General features: G+C 42.3%; 1 protein-coding gene across 6 annotated transcripts in view; it reads left to right on the top strand.

The window, feature by feature from the left end:
• Positions 1-3,602: 3,602 nt before the first annotated feature.
• LETM2 (leucine zipper and EF-hand containing transmembrane protein 2) overlaps positions 3,603-20,126 on the top strand; it is a 28,308-nt gene continuing 11,784 nt past the window's right edge. The window contains exons 1-6 of one of the 6 annotated variants that reach the window (XM_061593105.1): positions 3,603-3,624; positions 7,932-8,008; positions 9,382-9,829; positions 17,305-17,448; positions 18,600-18,737; positions 19,238-19,441. In XM_061593105.1, the coding sequence (XP_061449089.1) occupies positions 7,962-8,008; positions 9,382-9,829; positions 17,305-17,448; positions 18,600-18,737; positions 19,238-19,441 (981 nt within the window). In that variant the 5' untranslated portion in view covers positions 3,603-3,624; positions 7,932-7,961. The other 5 variants (XM_061593107.1, XM_061593101.1, XM_061593102.1 and 2 more) reach the window with 5 other exon arrangements.

Genomic DNA, 20,126 nt, shown 5'->3' with positions numbered 1-20,126 from the left:
GCAATACTGAAGTGGGCCTTCTCTGTGGTGGCCCCTGTTCTCTGGAATAGTCCCCCTGCCATCTGAGAGGCTTCATCTGTAGCCTATGTCAGATGCTTACTGAAGATGTACCATTTTGTACTGGTATTTCCATTGCTAGATCATAGTGCTTATTATTTCTAGTATTTTATCATCTGAGTATTATTATTATTATTATTATTGGGCTATTTATATTATCTGTATATGTGTACGGTTGTATGTTTTAGAGCCTTTGACTCTTTATTGTAACATATTTTACATAAAGCAAGCAGTCTATACATTGACCAAATAAACATTATGCTCAACTTAGCCTTTGCACAACCACACTTTCCTCTGGTGTTTCCTCAGTTCTTTTCATACTGGGGAAAGCCTAAAGCTCAGGACATTGCATACACACAGACAGAGGGGGGGGGGCAGTGGCACATGGTGCTCTGGTCTCCTATGTGCTTCCCATTTTGGTTAAGTCGGAATTGTTAGTCCCTGAACGTGGCCCTTCAGGTCTCTCTGCCTGGCCCTTGAGACTCTCCCCAGTCCACACCTCCTCTCTCCAGACCATACCCTTCACCGGCCCTGCTTCGCACCCTCCTCAAGTATTTCTGCCTGGCTGGAATGCACCCTTTAACTCTGATAATGCCTTTTGCTTGCCTGGATGGTGGATAAAGAGGTGTGTGTAGAAATTAGCCTACTGGACAAAGGTAAAATTGACATTCATTGCTCCACCCACTGCCTGTGGCCCCACCCACTACTGGCAGGTAGCCTCTGGAAAGAAATGCAGCCCTTGGGCTGAAAAAGGTTCGCCAAAAGATGTTTTGTTTTAATATATTTTAAGTCTGCATTTATGATATTTTACAGTGTTTTGTTTCCCGCCCTGGGCTCCAACCGGAAGGAAGGGCGGGATATAAATTATTGTTGTTGTTGTTGTTGTAAGAATAATAAGAATAATGATGATGATAAAAGCCAAATAGCAATGTCAGTGGAGGCGGGTGGCTCCAATGTCAGTGGGGCAGTGAATCCGCTCCAGGTTTTAGTCCGAACTTTCAAGTTGTCCAAGGATTCACTGCCCCACTGACATCAAAGCTGCCAGCCTCCACTGCATGTTGTGAAGCAAATCGAACACTTGCTTCATCGTGCATCCAGCTCACTGTTCAACCTACAATTACCCAGAAACTGTTGAAATGGGTTAAACAGTGGCACACATGAAGTGTGGGTGGCACACAAAGAGATGATGGGGTAAAACAACACACAATCACTTTGTTTCATGCTGGAGGCATCATGTCAGTCAGCCCTCCCATTTGGCAATGTAAGGACTGCTTCACACATCAAAAATTCCTGTATACACATCAGAAGCCACCTCTCTGCAGACATTAACACTTGCATGTGTGGGACACAACCACAAAACATGGGATCACCCTCAACTGTTTCTAAAATATCATGTGTACATCTGGCTGAGATCTAGGGCTGCAAACTAGCAGGAATATTCCTGGCCTGGCTAGAACTCCATTGTCGTCACTTATTCATCTCCCTTCCTCCTTTTCCAGTCTCCATGACAACCTTCAATGTGCCATACTAAACAAGGAGGCAAATGGGAGTGTAGCAAAGCAGAGTGTCATCACACTTATATTCCCCTCTTAGAGGAAATTATCACCATCTCGCAACACAAACATGAAAAGAGCAGAATAGCCTAGTTTGTACAACTGTCAGCAGGGTAACTGGGTTAGTCTGTTGCAGCAAAAACAACAACAAAGAGTCATGTGGCACCAAAAGGAACACATTTATTATGGCAGAAGCCTATGGTTCCCAAACTTTGTTCCCCCACGGACCACTTGAAAATTGCTGATGGTCTTGGTTGACCACTTAGCAGTTTTTCTGCCTGTTGTCACAATTGTAACATGGTTTGCTAGATGCTGTATGATCTTTACTTGTAGTTGTTGTTTTATATATATATATATTGTATTACAATTGGTATTCCACAGAATTTCAACTGTAATACATAAAACACAATACGAGGAATAAAAGCAGCAGTAAAATGAAAAGCAATTACTTTTTAAGCTGTTTTTTAAAAAGATGTTTTTAAAGATATTTTGTTTTAACTTATTTTAAGGTATTTTGTTTTTAAGATGTTTTAGAGTATTTTTAGTGCTTTTGTTTGTTGCCCTGGGCTCCTTCTGGGAGGAAGGGCAGGATATAAATTTAATTAATAAAAATACAATTAAAATCAATATGAATATTTAATATGGACATGCCATGGACCACCTGAATGAAGCGCACAGACCACCGTTTGGAAACTCCTGGCATAAACTTTTCTGGACTAAAACCTATTTCATCCAGTGCCAACCTGCATGTAACATTGTGTGTGTGTTTGTGCCAGTAGTGGGTGGGCTTTCTCCCAATGCTAACAGCAACTTCTGGGGAGTGATTATTGTCAGGATCAAAGCAAGGGAGGAAAGAGACAAACCTCCTCCCTTACTGCTGCAATCCTGATAATTATCAGTCTCTTCTGTAGTTGCTGCTACTGGCATTAAAAGAAATCTGCATCTAAAGTGCAAAGAGTCACATCTAACTGCTTGGCCCTCGAAAATTCAAACATAAGGGTGTAACAGAAAGGAAAAGCACCTGTAAACTCGGATTAAATGGAAATTAAATGCGAAATTTAACAATTAGACTAGGGTTACCAGGCTCAAGGCCTGAGAATGATTCTGTATCTTTAAGAGAAGAGAAAATTCCGCCAAGTGCAGGTTTTCTTGCAACACTGTCATGGGAAAAACCATTTCACCTTGTGGTTTTTCCCATGACACTGTTGCAACCTGCAAGAAACCTGCACTTGGCTGAATTTTCTCTTGTCTTAAAGATACAGAATCATTCTCAGGCCCTGAGCCTGGCAACCCTAAATTAGACTAAGGGACCATTTGCAGCAGAAGTAATTGGCGATAACGCTATTATCATAGCATTGCTAAGTAATAAGGAAAGACCAGGTTTTACATCAGAAGCCTGAAAAATATTTTTATGTAGTAGGTGTTTGGCTGGAAATTCAAACAAGCCCTGACCCCCAACTCTTACCTGCAATATTAGCAATAGACTACATTGCAAGGCTGTTTGTACGGCACACTCTCACAGCCACAGCCCCAACATAAAATATGGGGATAATGAATTGTATTTTCATTGAGATTGGCAAAGCAAGAACACATTTTCCGCACGAAATATTACCTGAATTAAAAAGAGCATGAACTGCTGTTTTTAGTGTTATCTTTATTTTCTGGTTGAGCACGCTGATCCTCAATCTAGATGACTAGATAAAATCTTGGATTTCTCCATTGATTTCTTTAGGCACCTTTCACTTCCTCCCTTTAAAAAAAAATAAAAATGTATATGGATCCGGAAGTCGAGTCCTTGTGCATCAGTCTACCATTCAGTCTAGGCCACAGGCTAGTCTCCGCCCGCCCAATGAGACTTCTCGCACCTTTCTCTCTCTCTCTCTCTCTCTCTCTCTCTCTCTCTCTTTCATCCTCCTCTCATCTATCGCTCGCGTTCCTATTGGTTGCATCTCAAAAAGGCCAACCCCCAACAATCACACGCGATGACCAAGGCGTAGACAGAGAGCGATAGTAGGTGGGAAGTAAGCATAGATAGATAGAGAATGTTTAGCGCTAGAGCGGTCGCGGCACCCTATTTCCGGGGGGGGTTGCGCGAGGACTGATGGGAATATCCATCTGTCCAGGAAGAGTCTGGGGCTGAAGTGGCCCGGCGCAGGGGGGAGGGGGAGCCCAGCCCTGGGCAGGAGGTGAGAAAGAGAAAGAGAGCAAAAAAAAAGTATCTTCTTTTTTGACATTTATTTCTTAAGAATGATATGCACACTGTGTGTATGTATATATATGAAAAGTAAGTGCAGTATGAAATAGAGATGTATCTGAAACTATTGGCATCCCAAATGTACTATTGGAGAAGGTGGAACATTGAACAGCTTCGGATATGTCTCTTGTTTTGTCATTCATTCATTTAATTTTCACATATAACTGTTTAGTTGTTTGACCAGTATCCTTTCAGGATATGGAGCCTACTTGTTTTCAGTGATGCTTGGTTGCTTTTAAGGTAGATTTGTAAATTAGAGGGGAGGGGGAGGCTAATCTCTCTCTCTAGGGCAGATTTTCCAACTGTCAGAGGATGGAAATTGGAGAAGGTGTGGGAGAAGAGAAATGGGGCATAATGTAATTGAGTAAGGAAACTGGTGAGACAATGGTATCTTAATTGTGAGGTGAAAGACTGAGAATTTCACAGAGAAATGTAAGCAACAATGGCTAAATGGAGCCTCCATGTACAGAGACAGTGTAGCAGATTATTTTAGGAACAAAGAACAAGGGAAGGATACCATCAGCTTTACGCCTTGGTTGAGAGTTTGCCAGAGGGATCTAACTGACCGCTTTATGGTTTGACATAACAACAACAATAAATACGTTTGTATAGTACTGTCAAGTGTCCAAAATACTTCACATGCATTTGTCTAGTTGTAATCATAACAATCCTATAAGTCGGTATTATTATTCCCTGTATCCTAGAGAATTGGCAAAAGAAAAAAAATAGCAATTGGGTCTGTTTTTGAGTGTGGTGTTCACTGAATTCTGTAGAGTTCCAGATATAGTTGTAACATGGCAGGAATAAAACTAACCAGTGATTTTAATACAGATATATTTGTGACTTTGTACTACCATCATCCTTAAGCAAACTCTGCCGTAGGTCCTTGCATAGTATTAAAAAAAGGCTGTTCTAATGTTGAGTTTGTCTTTAAAACTCTGTCCTATTTCTGTCTCTGGGGTTTCATCTTTTGGGGGTTTCCGTATTCTTATTTATTAAAAAAATTCTTACTTCATCAGTCTCAAGGTGGTGTACAACAAATTTTAAAAATACAGTACATTAAAATCAATACAGATAAAAAGAATAATACAGCTGATAGGCCAGGGCAGAGTTAAAACATAACAAGCTGCTGGAATTAAACACCCATCAAAGGGCAGCTTATGTGGGGTAATCTTTTGTATTCAGCTACTGTGCAGCATGTTCATATACTGTAGATTGGGGGCAGCCAACATTGGTGCCCTCCAGATATTGTTGGACTACAGCTCGCATCAGCCCTGACTATTGGCCATGCTAGATGGGACTGATGGGAAGGTGTCCAAAATATCTGGAGGGCCATAGGTTCCCTGCCCTGATCTAGATTAATCTTTTAGGTCTGATTCAGCAAATCAGTTATGATTCTTGTGTGTTAAAGACAACTCCTGTGTAGGGTTGCACAATCCTATCCTATTTATAACAGTTTTTCTCAAGAGTTTTGCTACCATGAGACCCTTGGGTTAGGTAGCTTTTTTTTAAGGGGTTGTCAGAATTAATGGGGAGTAAATTTATTAACAGCTATTAACCATGGTAGCTAATTGGAACATCTATGGTCAGATTCAGCAAAGCTCTGAATATTAGACAGGATAAGAAATATGGACAGGTGCTATAGCTCTGGTAGTAAGAATGGCTCGTATGCAGGTTCTGTGTTTTATTTTCTGTGTTTTTGGATAGGAAGGAAGGGAAAGACCCTGCTTGAGAACTTGAAGAGCCACTAACAGTAGGTGGTACTGGGCTTGATGCACCAATGAACTCACAGCTCCATATTTATGCATAATGAGCAAGGTCCATCGCCTTCATGTTCTGCTTGTACTTCCCAAGGCATCCGGTTGACTGTTGGATGAAATAAACATTGGTTAGATATAGCGATGCCCCCTTTCTGCTACTCAAAGCGATGGGGGAAAGTTGCACTTGCTGAAATATTCCGTCATACAGATATTAAAGATATAGCTGACTAGAACAGAATATGGCAATTCTGTATAATGGTGATAGCATCAAACTGGGGAACAAGTCTTTTCCCCGGCTACTCAGTGTTTTTTTTTGGGGGGGGGGTTGTAGCACTTCAAGAAGATCACACTTTTCTTCTGCAAGTAAATCTGTTGAGAATAACTGCCCTCATCTGCACCCCAGCTCTGTAGTAATTACTAATGGAAACTATAAAGTCTCTACTTTGCCAATACATGCCTACTGGAAGAGTTGGAGAAAACCCTTTATCACTTGCTGACCACTCAAATTATCTGGGGTCATAGTGCTTATTAAATATAATCCCAAATAGGGTCAAAGAAGAAAAAAAGAGACTTCTGTGGATTTTTAAATGCTGTGTAAGCTTAGTAAATTTAGTAGGGAATAAGATCTCATGATGGCCATGCCTCTTTCTTGAGGAACAGAACTATGGCAAGAATGGGTAGCTTGTGGACCTTCAGATGCTGTTGGACTGCAGCTCCCATTTTCTCTGACCTTTGGCCATACTGGCTGAGGCTGATGGGAGCTGCAATCCTAACAACATCTGGACAGCCGCTGGTTCTCTATCTGCTCTATTGGATTTATATACAGTGCAGTCAACAGGGTCTTAGAATTATCTGGTCTGGATGCTAGGGAAAGTGCATCAACCAAACAGGACACTCATTAGAAAATATAAATCCTGTGTTAAGGATTAGCTAATTATATAAGCAATCTAAGGCTCTTCTGTGTGAAGTCACAAACTGGTCTTTATATAGCAGAATATCTTTTTCTGCCTTCATAGTAGCTTGCTTAGGGATGCTTCACTTGGCTTTTTAAATTATGTGTACGCCTAACAGTTTAATGTGCACATAAAATATATTTTCAACCACAGCTATTAATAGACTTACATATGTGCACACCAGAGAGCATGGATTGGTGATGGTTCCCTACTGTATGGCCAAGACATGGAGAAAACACATTTGATGCTGTGCAATCCCTGAAACAGCCCTTAATCCCACGCATTTGGCTGCAAAGATGGTCTGTTCCAGATGGAAGCCATGCTTGTGAGCTTGTTTTTATTTTTTTTAAAAAAATTGTTTTTAAATTTGTATATTTGTTTGGGGTTTTTTTGAGAGCCAGTGTGGTGTAGTAGTTAAGGCTATAACCTGGGAGACCAGGGTCCAAATCCCCACATAGCCATGAAGCTCACTGGGTGACATTGGGCCAGTCACTGCCTCTCAGCCTCATGAAAACCCTATTTATAGGGTCGCCATAAGTCGGAATCGATTTGAAAGCAGTACATTTACATTTTATATTTGTTTTTGATGTTTTTAATTGCTGTGAACCGCCCAGAGAGCTTCAGCTATGGGGCGGTAAAGGTAAAGGTGTCCCCACACTTGTAGTGTGAGTCGTTTCCGACTCTTAGGGTGACGTCTTGTGACATTTACTAGGGAGACCGTATATATGGGGTGGGATTGCCAGTTCCTTTCCCGGCCTTTCTTTCCCCCCAGCATATTCCGGGTACTCATTTTACCGACCACGGATGGATGGAAGGCTGAGTGGACCTCGACCCCTTTTACTGGAGATTCAACTTCCTCCTTCCATTGGAATCGAACTCCAGCCATGAGCAGAGCTTTTGGCTGCGTTACCGCCGCTTACCACTCTGCGCCACAGAGGATCTTTATGGGGCAGTATATAAATGTAATAAATAAATAAATAGAATGCTTGCTTACCTATTGTGGTATCTGTTGTTGAAGACTAAATAACAGGTTGTGCTAAGTCGCAGTCTTATCAGTGCAAGGATTTCTGCTTGCACAACAGGACTTCCTCTCCTTTTACCCCTGTGCACCTTCTAAACCTGATCCCTCAACTCTCTGGAGCAGGTTTTGGTAGGGCTCGCAGGAGAAGAGAGGGGGGAAGTCCTTTTGCGCAAGTGAAAATTCTTGCGCTTGACAGGATGCGTTAGGTGAATACTGCCCAAAGTATTTGCCCGTTTAATGAATTTCCATTTTAAGTTGTTGATTGCTATGTTAGTTGAGTGAGTTCCCTTTTTGAGGCAACGGTCAGCTTAAAATGCTGTTTTTCATTCTTAGGCCATAGACAAAACAGACTAAACAGTGAACATGGCCTTCTACAGCTGTAACATATTCCTTGCAGTGGCTCGGTCCAGGTAAGAAATGATGCCTTTTTGTGGATTATAGTACATCAGTGTTTCAGTTGCTTAAAGCTTGGAAGAAGTGCATCATCATTGCGCTTTTGGGTTATCTTGCAATATCTGACTTTGGAGGACAACCTGGAAATGGTTACCTGCTTACTGACCTCAGTCAGAATGTGTTTACTAGCATCATGCTGTACATTTTTCACACCACTTTCCCATGTTGGAATGGTACAAGTGGATTTGGATTGTTGCTCTATTGACTAAGCTTATTTATGATAAGAGAATCGAAGAAGGAATGTCAGTAGACAGATTTAGTGAGAGGTGGGTTTTGTTAATCACCGTAACAATAATTCTCATTATTCACTCATGTACATTGTTTTCTATTCTGTAAAAATCACATTTATGGTTTAATAATAAAAAGTAACATTTCTCCAGATGTCCAGGGCTTTTATTATTAATATAATGAGAAACAGCGCCATAACTAGTGCTACAGGAGGCTAAAGCAAATAGAATTTCCGCCCAGTAAACACAATGGGTTTCAGGAATGTTAAATTGAATAGTTGGGGCCAAGAAATATATTTGCCACATCACCAGTGCTGCTCATACATGATCTTGTGCTGAGCTTGAGTGGTATTCAGGTGCGTTAAGAAGTTTAGTATACCTCTGAGGCCCAGTATAATTATATAGATTTCCAGATAAGGGCATGATCTTATCTGTGCTGTTGCAACAGACTTCAGAGATACCCAGAAGTAGCACAATTTCTCTTCTTCTGAGTGCCGTGGAAGCCCAGCATGACATCATAGACAAGACCCCATTCCCTTTGTTAAGAGAGGAGGGGGCAGTATCAGCAGCGATTACAAGATTTTATTTATTTATTATCATATTTCTACCCTGGCCTTTCTCCCGTACAAGCCCAGTCTACAACACAGTCAAAATTATAATCAACTGCAAACAAATTAAAACATTTTTAAAATAACCATACAAAATAATATCAGGCAGGAAAAATTTAAACAGTACAGCAGATAAAGAATCCTGGGCCGTTAAGCCCCAATCACCCTTCTCTAAAGGCCTGGAACAACTGTAGCACAGGGTAGAATATCTTTTGCATGCAGAAGGTCCCAGGTTCAATCCTTGCCTTATCCAGGTAGGGCTGGGAATGCCCCCTGCCTGAAACCCTTGAGAGCTGCTGCCTGTCACTATAGACAGTACAGTATAGACAGATGGACCAATGGTCTGACTTAGTAAAAGGCAGCTTCCTATGGACAGATGAGTGCATCTTTAATTGATGCTGAAGGCCTGCCAACATTTGGGCGGTACCAACATCTCTGGCTGTACCCTTGGTATTTTGTTACAGCAATGATGCTTTTGTCTCTTACCTGTTTTAGGGGACCTCATCTGCTTGTACACTCCAGCTGCTTCCCATTCTCCCCATCAGTTATATTTGCCCAGTTGGTGGATCCCCACCTTAACCGAGCATCCCTGAAGGACTCTGAGAGCCAGCAGCTACTCCACAGTGCACAGCAGGGAATCGGCTTATCTCACTTGCTAACTAAGCCCATGCGGAGGCTTCACACATCGGCTTACTGGCACCAAGAGCTTCAGGACAAACCTCCACCTAATCAAAGTACTGTAACAAAGGACACTGAGCTGGCCAAGGTTCCAGCGGACCCAGCTACAGAGACTGCCAGGAGATCATTACGCCAGAGGATTCTAGATGAACTGACGCATTATTACAATGGATTCCATTTGCTTTGGATTGACACAAAAGTTGCTGCTAGGATGATGTGGAGGCTGTTACATGGGCAAGTCCTCACTCGGAGGGAAAGGCGAAGGGTGAGCACTCAATGGACAGTTCTTGGCAGTGAGCTCCTGCCCACCAGACAAAGCAAACAAACGAACTTGTAGAGCTGTCTGGCCATAACCCTCCAAGTTTTTTGGCTCTTTCCTAATTCTTCTCCACTAGTCTGATAAGAACATAACACTTGCTTTGCTGGATCAGGTCATCTAGCCCAGCAATCTGTTTCCAACAGTGGCCTAATCTGATGCATCTTTTGAGTTCGCATGTAGAGCATGATGGTGATTGTTATCGCTGGTCTGTTTCCAGAATGTGATGCTAGGTCATAGGTGCCACATTTCCCCTTGTGCAAATGTAACCCCTCTCTTCCACACAGGTCTGAGCAAAATGCCTGTTTAGGCATGACATTTGAGAGATGGGCAGTCTCTCTGATCAGCTGGTTTCTCAGATACACTTCAGAACGGTTGATGCTACTTTTGAGGGCTGGGAGGAAAGACACAACTACATTCATAATCCTGAGATCATGTTGTTGTCCTCTTTCCACACAAAATAAAATAAGTCTGTTGAGGTTGTGCTTTTCATTCAGCCTGGCCATATAACTCTGTCCACAGTGTGCTATGATACCATTGCATCACGTGGTAAAGGAGGGGAGGGTGCAGGTACAAAGGACAGTGTGTAAACCAAAGGAATGATCTACCAAACAACCCTCCTTCCAAGGGAAGGGTTTTATTGATCTTATGTAAGCTGCCCTGGGAGCATTTTTTGGCTGAAGAGGAGGCTAAAATGCCCTAAATCAGGGATAACCAACTTGGTCCCCTCCAGCTGTTTTTGGACTACAGCCCCATCATCCTCAGCCACCATGACCATTGGTTAGGGATGTTGGGAGTTGCTGTCCAATAATATCTGGAGGACACTACATTGGCTTTCCTGGTTCTAATAAATACATTTCCATTCACTGTGCAATCCCCTAATCCCCCCGTGGTGGATGTAAGTATCCAAAAGGGATAAAGAAAAAAATTATTTTTGTGCCCTCAAACAGAACAACAAAAAGCATTATACTTTGGAATGAACCATGAAACTGGTCTAGTGTGTATCTGAGCAGCAGCAAGTCTTAGGCAAGGAGGAGGAGACTGGAAGCAATCGCTTCTGCTTTTAAAGTCACTAAAGTTTCTTTTTGCATGTGAACTGAGGAAACACTAGTCAGTTTAAATAAGTGGGAGAGAACCTTCCTCCCCTCCAACATTTTTGTATGATACCTTCCATTATCCCTAACCATTGGATGATGCTAGCTGAGACTGATGGGGACTGGAGACCTAACAGCATACTGGAAGACCACAGGTTTCCCAGCCCTGGTTTAAACAACACAGGAAAGGAGGGGGAAGACTGTGAGGTGGAAGACCCATGTACATAACATTAAAAGTTATAACATCGTTTAGCATTGCCTCCAAACCAGGCCTGAGAGCTGTTACGTCTGCAGAGATAAGTATGAATTGAAACCATTATACTAATGTATAGAGCAGTTCTGTTTGCAGTTTCTTGTCATGCATAAATTACATATTTGGTTTACTTTGATGAAATGCTAGTTTCAAAAAATGTATTAAATATTGTGTACTATCAAAGCAAATTCCTCTACAATGGAGTCCTCCAGATGTTGCTGGACTCCAACTCCCGTCAGCTGTGCCACTGGCGTCAGTAATCAAGCATGATGAGAGTTGTAGTCCAGCAACAGTAGGAGGCCCACAGGTTCCCCATCCCTACTCTACATAATTCAGTTTTAACTGCTTCTCTACGTTACATCATACATATCCGAATTTCTCTCTATTGAGATGCGTAGCAAAGTTGCGTAGCGCTGCAGAATGGAGTATTGAGCAAGCTGTGTGTGTGTGCTTGAATCTTTGCTAAGATTCTACCTTCCCTGCAAATTGGTCAGACAGAGACTTTAAGCTTTAAAATAAGAAACAACTACTTTATTCTGGAAGTACATGCTTGATAGGAAAGAGTTCTATAACTAGCTACCTAGCTATGCTGGAGCAACGAGCACTGGTCCCAGTACTCGCCCTCATCCTGGTTGAGAGGAGAGACAAAGAGAAGATGTCTGCTTCCCTCTCGAGAGAAAGAGAACACAGAGAGAGGTGGGAAGGAACTGGGATCAACATTCCTTTGCTTATCAGTCTAGCAGGAAGGGGAGAGACGGCAGGATCAAAGGGATAGGTATAGCCTCAACCAGCAAGAGGTCTAGCTCTCTAGCTACCCTTATTAACCCCATGCAGCCTCAACCCACCAAGTTGGAGTTGAACCTCATACATTCCAACACCCCTTCTCAACGAGAACTTGGTTCATTCTACAAGGTGCATCTTGCCTCGTAGTTTCTGGTGTTGGACTTTGCCCAATGGTTTGGTCAAAGCATCAGCTGTCATCTCTTCTGTTGGACAGTAGGTCATCTCTAGAAGTCCTTTCTCCCTTATGTCCTTGAGGTAGTGGAACTTTACATCAATGTGCTTCATGCGAGAACTTTGCCCTTCTGATTCTGCGAGTCTTATGCAGGCTTGATTGTCCTCAAGTATTCTGATAGGCTCCGGTTAAGATATGCCCAAGTCTCCTAGAAGCTTGCGTAGCCACAGCATTTCCTTGCATGCCTCATCAGCTGATACATATTCAGCCTCAGTAGATGAGTGTGCTACAGTCTCTTGCTTTCGACTTGTCCAGCAGATAAGTGACTGTCCATAGTAGAACAAGTTTCCACTGGTTGACTTATGATCTTTGGTGTCTCCAGCCCAGTCAGCATCAGCATATCCTAGAAGTTTAGGATCTCGAGTAGCTGATAGCTTTAGTTTCAAGTTTGCAGTGCCTTTCAGGTATCTTGCCACTCTCTTGACTGCTTCCCAGTCTTTCTTGTTTGGCAAGCTGGTTTTTCTACAAAGGTATCCCACTGCTACCGCCACGTCTGGTCTGGTTATTGTGCTGATGTACAGGAGTTTCCCTATAGCTTGTCTGTACCTTTCGTTGTCTTCCCAGGGTTGATTGTTCTGGTCTGGTTTCAAGCATCCTACTTCCATTGGTGTAGGTGCTGGATGTGCATCCTTCAGTCCTAGACTCTCAAGTAGGTCTTGAATCTTTTGTTTTTGGTTTAGAAGAAAGGATCCATCATCCTCTCTTTCAATTTGTATTCCAAGATAGTATGTGATGTCGCCTAGACATTTCACTTCAACTTCCTTGCTTAGATTATTTACTAACTCTTGCTTGTCTTGTGGATTCTCATAAGCCAATAGTAAATCATCTACATAAATCAAAATATAAGTCCATTTGTTGTTCTTGAATCTGCTATAGAGGCATTGGTCTGCTTCGCCTCTTTTATAGCCGTGTTTCAAGAGCATTTGGTTCAGTTTGTCATTCCATGCTCTTGCAGCTTGTTTCAGTCCATAGATGCTCTTTTGCAGTTTGCATACTAGGGTTTCCTTTCCTTGTATTTCAAAGCCTGGCGGTTGTTGCATGTAGATTTCCTCTTCTATTTCCCCATGCAAGAACGCAGTTTTTATATCCATGTGTTCCACCTGCATTTTCTTGTTAGCAGCAACACGAGAGTTCTGATTGTTGTATGTTTGACTACAGGAGCAAAGGTTTCATAGTAGTCTTGTCCATACTTTTGAGAGTATCCTTTGGCCACTAGTCTTGCCTTGTATCTCTCAATGTATCTCTCTGGACAGCTGTCTGCGGGAGATGCTCTAGCTGTGGATTTCCTGCTGTGAGCAGGGGGTTGGACTCAGTGGCCTACAAGTCCCCTTCCAACTCTATGATTCTATGATTCTATTCTAATGTTCCCTTCAGCATCTGGCTTTTTCTTGAATACCCACTTGCAACCTACAGCTTTCCTTCCTTGAGGAAGCTTGGTAAGTGTCCAAGTTTTGTTCTTGTGTAGAGCTTCCAGCTCTTCCTTGGCTGCCTGCCTCCACCTCTCAACTTCAGCTTTGGGTAAGGCTTCAATATCTTTCCAGGTCTCAGGCTCTGGAAGTTCATCAGCTCTCGCCAGGTAGGACAGTCTCAGTGGAGGTACACCTCTGTTGGTGCGGTTAGAGCGTCTTGGTACAGGACTCTCTGCTGCCCCTTCTGGCTGTACAGGTTCCCCTTCTTGCTCTGATTCCTCACTGTCCTCCAGTGCTGGCATGTTGCTGTAATCTGTAGTGCTGTATGGTATTTCTACTTCATCTTCTTCACTGTTGTGGTCTTGGGATGGTGCCCCTTCTGGTTGGAATGCACCTTGACCTTCATCAAAGTAGACAGCTCTTTGGATTTCAATCCTTTCTGTTTTGGGATTTAGGATTCTGTATCCCTTTTGCTTTGAAGAATATCCAGCAAAGATTCCTTCCTTTGTAGTGTTGTCCAATTTGGTTCTCTTCTGGTGTGGAATGTGACCATACACTTTTGATCCAAACACCTTTATATGAGCCAAACTGGGTATGTGCCCATACCATAATTCGAATGGAGTCTTGTTGCCATTCACCTTTGTTGGCAAACGATTTTGTAGATAGGTGGCAGTATACACTGCCTCTCCTCAGTGGTTCTGTGGGAGATTGGCATCTTCCAGCATGGATCTCACCATCTTAATAAGGGTTCTGAATTTTCTCTCTGAGACTCCGTTCTGCTCTGGGTTGTGGGGTACAATGGTTTGATGCTCAATCCTATTTTCAAGCAGAAACTGCTCGGTAGCATGTGACATGTACTCCCCTCTATTATCAGAACGTAGAATCTGTGGTTTTCTCTGAAATTTAGTGGTCACCGTTGCCACATATTCTTTGAGTTTCTGAAGCATTTGCCCCCTCCTTCAACATATATATCACAGTGAATCTTGAATAATCATCAATAAAGCTCACAATATATTTGTTTCCACCAGATGAAGTGATTGGCATTTCACAAATGTCGCTGTGAATCAACTCTAGGGGGTGCTTAGTCTTCCTTTCACTCTGCTCAGGAAAACTGGGTCTCGTCCCTTTCGCGTTAACACAGCAAGTACTTCTCCCCTTTTCTTGGCAGTGTTCAACTTTCATGCCTCTTACTAAATTATTATTTTGAAGGGTATTTATCTTTGCAATGTCTCTATGCCCTAATCTCTGATGCCATAAATGTAAACAAGACTTGTTACAGCATTCTTTCACAACATGAGCTTGTGGACCTTCCTGATCCACTTCATACATGCCTTTTCGCTTGGTAGCTGTGCATAAAATTTCACCATCTCTAGAAATTATGGAAGAATCTTGTTCAAATAGCACTTTGCATCCATTGTTTGTAGCTTCACTAACAGACACTAGGTTGTTTGAGATCCCTGGGGTCCAGAGCGCATTCCTGAGATAAATTTCCTCAGTGCCGCTTGGAGTCTGGCAAAACAGCTTAACATCTCCTTGCGCTTTTATGGGCACCCCCCTCGAATCCGCCACTGTGACGGATCCTCCACATGGGGTTAATTCCTCAGACAAATGTTTTTCTTTTATTAAATGAGCACTTGCTCCACTGTCAATATAGAATTTATTTTTATTGTAACATTTTTCAACATGGGTTACTTGAAAGCCTTTTTCATTTTTCCTTTCTGTCCCTTTAAATCCTTGTCTTTGTCCTTCAGACCTCTCTCTCTTATCACACTGGTCTTTAAGGTGTTTTTCTGAATTTGGATTCCCTTTGTTCCCGAAATCTGCATCTGACTGCCTGTCCAGCAGCTTCTTTGCTAGCTTCTTTACTTAGGAAAGAGGAGAGCTGTCCTTTTTCCGTAGCTGCTTTCAGAGAGAACTGCTCTCTCACTTCTGAAATAATCTCGTTTAGAGTTTTGTTTTGTTGTTGCATTATAAGTACAAACCTCTCCATATATTTTGGAAGAGAATCCAGGAATAAAGCAATCTGTACATTTTGGTCCAGCTGCGCTCCCGCTTCTTCTATTCCTTGGATTAACACCATAAATTTAGTAAGATGTTCCTCAAAAGAATCATCCTTCATTTGCAAATTAATAAGACTTCTTAACATTGCAATCAGATGTCCCTGGCTTTTCAGATTATGATGGGATTCAAGAGGTTTCCACATCTCTCTGCATTTTTAGAATTCATAATAAAAGGAATCTGCGAATTACTCACGGATTTAGTGATAAGATCCTGTGCTGTTTCATCTTTCTCCTTCCAAACTGTTTGCACTTCCCGAGAAGCACCTTCTCTTGGATCTGATCCTGTAATTACTTCCAACAGTTTCTGCAGAGTTTGGAAAAGTTACTTTTTTTGAACTACAACTCCCATCAGCCCAATCCAGTGGCCATGATGGCTGGGGCTGATGGGAGTTGTAGTTTAAAAAAGTAACTTTTCCAAGCTCTGAGTTTCTGTTGCCTCAGATGTTTCTTCATGCGAAATTCCCAAAGTTTCCACTCTCCGGGCTTGAGTTTCTCCATCATGCTGGCCATCCTGAAGTAAAAGCCTCAACTCTTCACTGACTAAAACTCTGAAGGTCTCTAATTTTAGCTTCCTTGATTCAAACACAATAGCTCCTTTAATTGCTCAAATCTCCATTTGCATGGCTGGGCCCATAACTTGTCGGAATTTCTCTCTATTGAGATGCGTAGCAAAGTTGCGTAGCGCGGAACAGAGAGTATTGAGCGAGCTGTGTGTGTGTGTTTGAATCTTTGCTAAGATTCTACCTTCCCTGCAAATTAGTCAGACAGAGACTTTAAGCTTTAAAATAAGAAACAACTACTTTATTCTGGAAGTACATGCTTGATAGGAAAGAGTCCTTACATCTAGCTAACTAACTATGTTGGAGCAGTCTGCACTGGTCCCAGTGCAGTTCTCATCCTGGTTGAGAGGAGAGACAAAGAGAAGATGTCTGCTTCCCTCTTGAGAGAAAGAGAAAACAGAGAGGCGGGAAGGAACTGAGATCAACATTCCTTTGCTTATCAGCCTAGTAGGAAGGGAAGAGACAGCAGGATCAAAGGGATAGGTATAGCCTCAACCAGCAAGAGGTCTAGCTCTCTAGCTACCCTTATTAACCCCCATGCAGCCTCAACCCACCAAGTTGGAGTTGAACCTCATACATTCCAACAATACAAGAGGGAGATATTGTTTTTTCCATTCTATGCTTTCAAGATTTTGTGCAAACGTCTATTTAAATGGAGATGCTGTGTGAGACACCATCTTCTTAGAATGGTTAGGTGAGCCTTAATCAATCTGAAATCAGGGTAGTTTCCAATGTTTAAATCATATCAGCATAGTTTTAGTAGAATGAAAAATAGTGGCACAATCAAGAAGTGGACACTAACTTAAATGTCCTCCAGCCATGTAGAAGATTGAAAACCCATCTAACCAAAATTATTTGAATGACTTCTTAAAAACAAGCAGGGCTGTGCACTGCTAAGCTTCCCTGGGGATGAAATTCCAGATTACCGAAGCCACTTCTGTAAAGGCCTTAGTCTTGCTGATGTCACTACCCTCCCTTAACTAGCTTCATGGGTGGAAGGAGATTGAAATATTTTGCTTTGTGTCTTCTGCAGCTGATGAGAACGTCTGCTGATCTCTTCCGGCTGGTTCCCTTTTTGGTGTTCATCATTGTGCCCTTCATGGAATTTCTGTTACCTGTATTTCTGAAACTGTTTCCTGAGATGCTGCCTTCAACCTTTGAAACCGAATCTAAAAAGGTCAGTATTAATTACAGCTCAGCCTTCAGCTCTTCATGGGGACTAGCCATGGCTTTTTACCCCAGAATCCTATGTGTAACCTGATACACGTGCCACCTGGCACAAACTTACTTAGCCTGCAATGTCCATCTTGGAACCAAGTCTAAAATGGAACAGACTTCATCTTGGAATGGAGTCCTTGTGGCTGCAACAGCCAGCCAGGCTTCCCCCCCCCTCCTCCTTTTTGTAACATCTAGCTGATGTTCTAGAATGCCTGAAAGCTTGCTCACATTTTTGTAACAGTTTATTTGTTCTTAGCTAAGGTATTGCCCAACTATGGTTTTTACAATGAAATAATAGAATAAAATAGAAGGGAACAAGAGGAACGGTCACCTTGGTGTAACTAGTAGTTCAAACAGCAGGCAGGCAAAACTGTACTTCAGTATCTCCCAGGCAACTGTAGTTGTTACATGCCTTCAAGTCGATTACAACTTATGTCAACCCTATGAATCAGCGACCTCCAACAGCATCTGTCATGAACCACCCTGTTAAAATCTTGTAAGTTCAGGTCTGTGGCTTCCTTTATGGAATCTATCCATCTCTTGTTTGGTCTTCCTCTTTTTCTACTCCCTTCTGTTTTTCCCAGCATTATTGTCTTTTCTAGTGAATCATGTCTTCGCATTATGTGTCCAAAGTATGATAACCTCAGTTTCATCATTTTAGCTTCTAGTGACAGTTATGGTTTAATTTTAACACCCAATTATTTGTCTTTTTCACAATCCATGCTAATAAAGTAGTGCCTCTTGGATGTCCCTGTCCTTTCTATCTTCTATAAATTAAAGCCATGAAAAATAACCTTCACTATAGAAACAGTCGAGCAGAAATTGACTATGTGTGAGCAAAAGGATAACACTGGCATGCCTTACAACAGGGGTAAGCTAACCTATGGCCCTCCTGCTATTATTGGACTATACCTCCCATCATCCTTGGCCATTGGCTATGGTGGCTGGGACTGATGAGAGCTGGAATCCAACAGGATCTGCAGGGCCCCAGGTTATAAGCCCTTCCTCCCTGGTGCAGCATGACAGGGTTATTGTAAGGTTTGCTGAAAAGGACTTTGAACATTCTAAAGTATTAGATAATTGCTTATTTTTATTTGTATTTGTATTAAGGAAGAAAAACAGAGAAAGAAGCTGAGTGCAAAGTTGGAACTAGCCAAATTCCTGCAGGAGACCATTGCAGAGCTGGCCAGAAGGAACAAAGCCAGTACAGGAGAAGCCACCAAGCAATTCTCTTCTTATGTTCAACAGGTACAGATTTCTGAGTAACTGTTCTAGGGGAATGTATTTGAATCCCTTCATTACAATGATGTAGGTAGGTATTGGAGACCACCTGGAAGTTATATCTTTCTATACAGGCATAGAGAAATCTTCCCTCTTCCCATTTTTAAAAAAGTTTTTACTAAGGGGTTTGTGCACTATATCAGTTGCAGTTATAGTCAATACCAAGACATGGACCCCAAATCTGGTATCAATCTATAGCAGCACATTCCTAAGCGTATACTCCCAACAGCGTTTAGAGATGTAGCAGTCCCGATGCACCCATAGAATGTACATTTTGGTCTTGCCAAGCTTCAAGACTTTTTGACAAGAGATTTCCTGCTATATTCACCTTGTCCTGAATATTATGTGCACTAAGGAAAGAATTCCCTAATTTGGGGATCACCACAAAAAAGGCCATCCCTCTTCCTTGTGGAACAGGTAGAGTAAGGGCATGTTTTTGCTAGAATCTTATCCATTGCTTTGTACAGGTTCGGCATAGTGGCCAACAGCCCAGCACCCAGGAGATTGTGCGGTTTTCCAAGCTCTTTGAGGATGAGCTAACCCTGGAACACTTGGAACGGCCGCAGCTGGTAGTCCTCTGCAAACTGCTTGAACTGCAGCCCATTGGCACCAATAACCTCCTCCGCTTCCAGCTTTTGATGAAGCTCAGGTCTATCAAAGCAGATGACGAAGTAAGAGACCGCATTGGTGAACATGGTTAACATCTCTCTGCCAGTCACTTCTCTCTTCTGACCTGCCATTTACTACCTAAGTCTACAAGGTACAGATGTGCCCAAGTATCAGGGATAGAAACATGCTGCTTTGAGCTGACAGAGTATGTGTTCCACAACCCTGTCTCTGTTATTAAACACAAAGTGGTGTGCCTGAACTCCCAAGAACCTTCATGTACTAGAAGCAGTGTTTTCTTTTTCTCCGTCAGAAGGCTCCAGTATATCTGTTGGTCTCTACATAACCTCTGGTATTCAGACAAGCTTAATGCAAGTTGCTCATGGATGTTGGAATTTAATTTTGAGGTCTTCAAGGCCCCCTCTAGTGGATAATGCAATGTGGTACTGTGCCATAACATCTCTAGTCCAACTACCCACCAAGGCCTATTTAAGTAGTTGACTGCCCACCCCTCTAACATTAGAACAATTCAACCAATGGCAGTGACAGGAGACATGAAGCCACCCCACTCCAACCAATACACTGTGAGATTGGAGCAGCTCAGCCAATGGCATTAAGAGTCAAAGCAGACACAGAGGTTTAAGATCTAGAGAAAGATTACAGAAGAGGTCAGATGGTAAAGAGGAATGTTTTTTACAGAAGAATTTAAAAGTTAGCCCATTATACTCCAGGTCTTTTAGCCTAGGTGAT

Source organism: Rhineura floridana, chromosome 12 (assembly GCF_030035675.1).
Source record: "Rhineura floridana isolate rRhiFlo1 chromosome 12, rRhiFlo1.hap2, whole genome shotgun sequence".
Lineage (NCBI taxonomy): Eukaryota > Metazoa > Chordata > Lepidosauria > Squamata > Rhineuridae > Rhineura > Rhineura floridana.
Note: the sequence above shows the minus strand (reverse complement) of the source record. Positions and strands in the feature narration are given on the sequence as shown.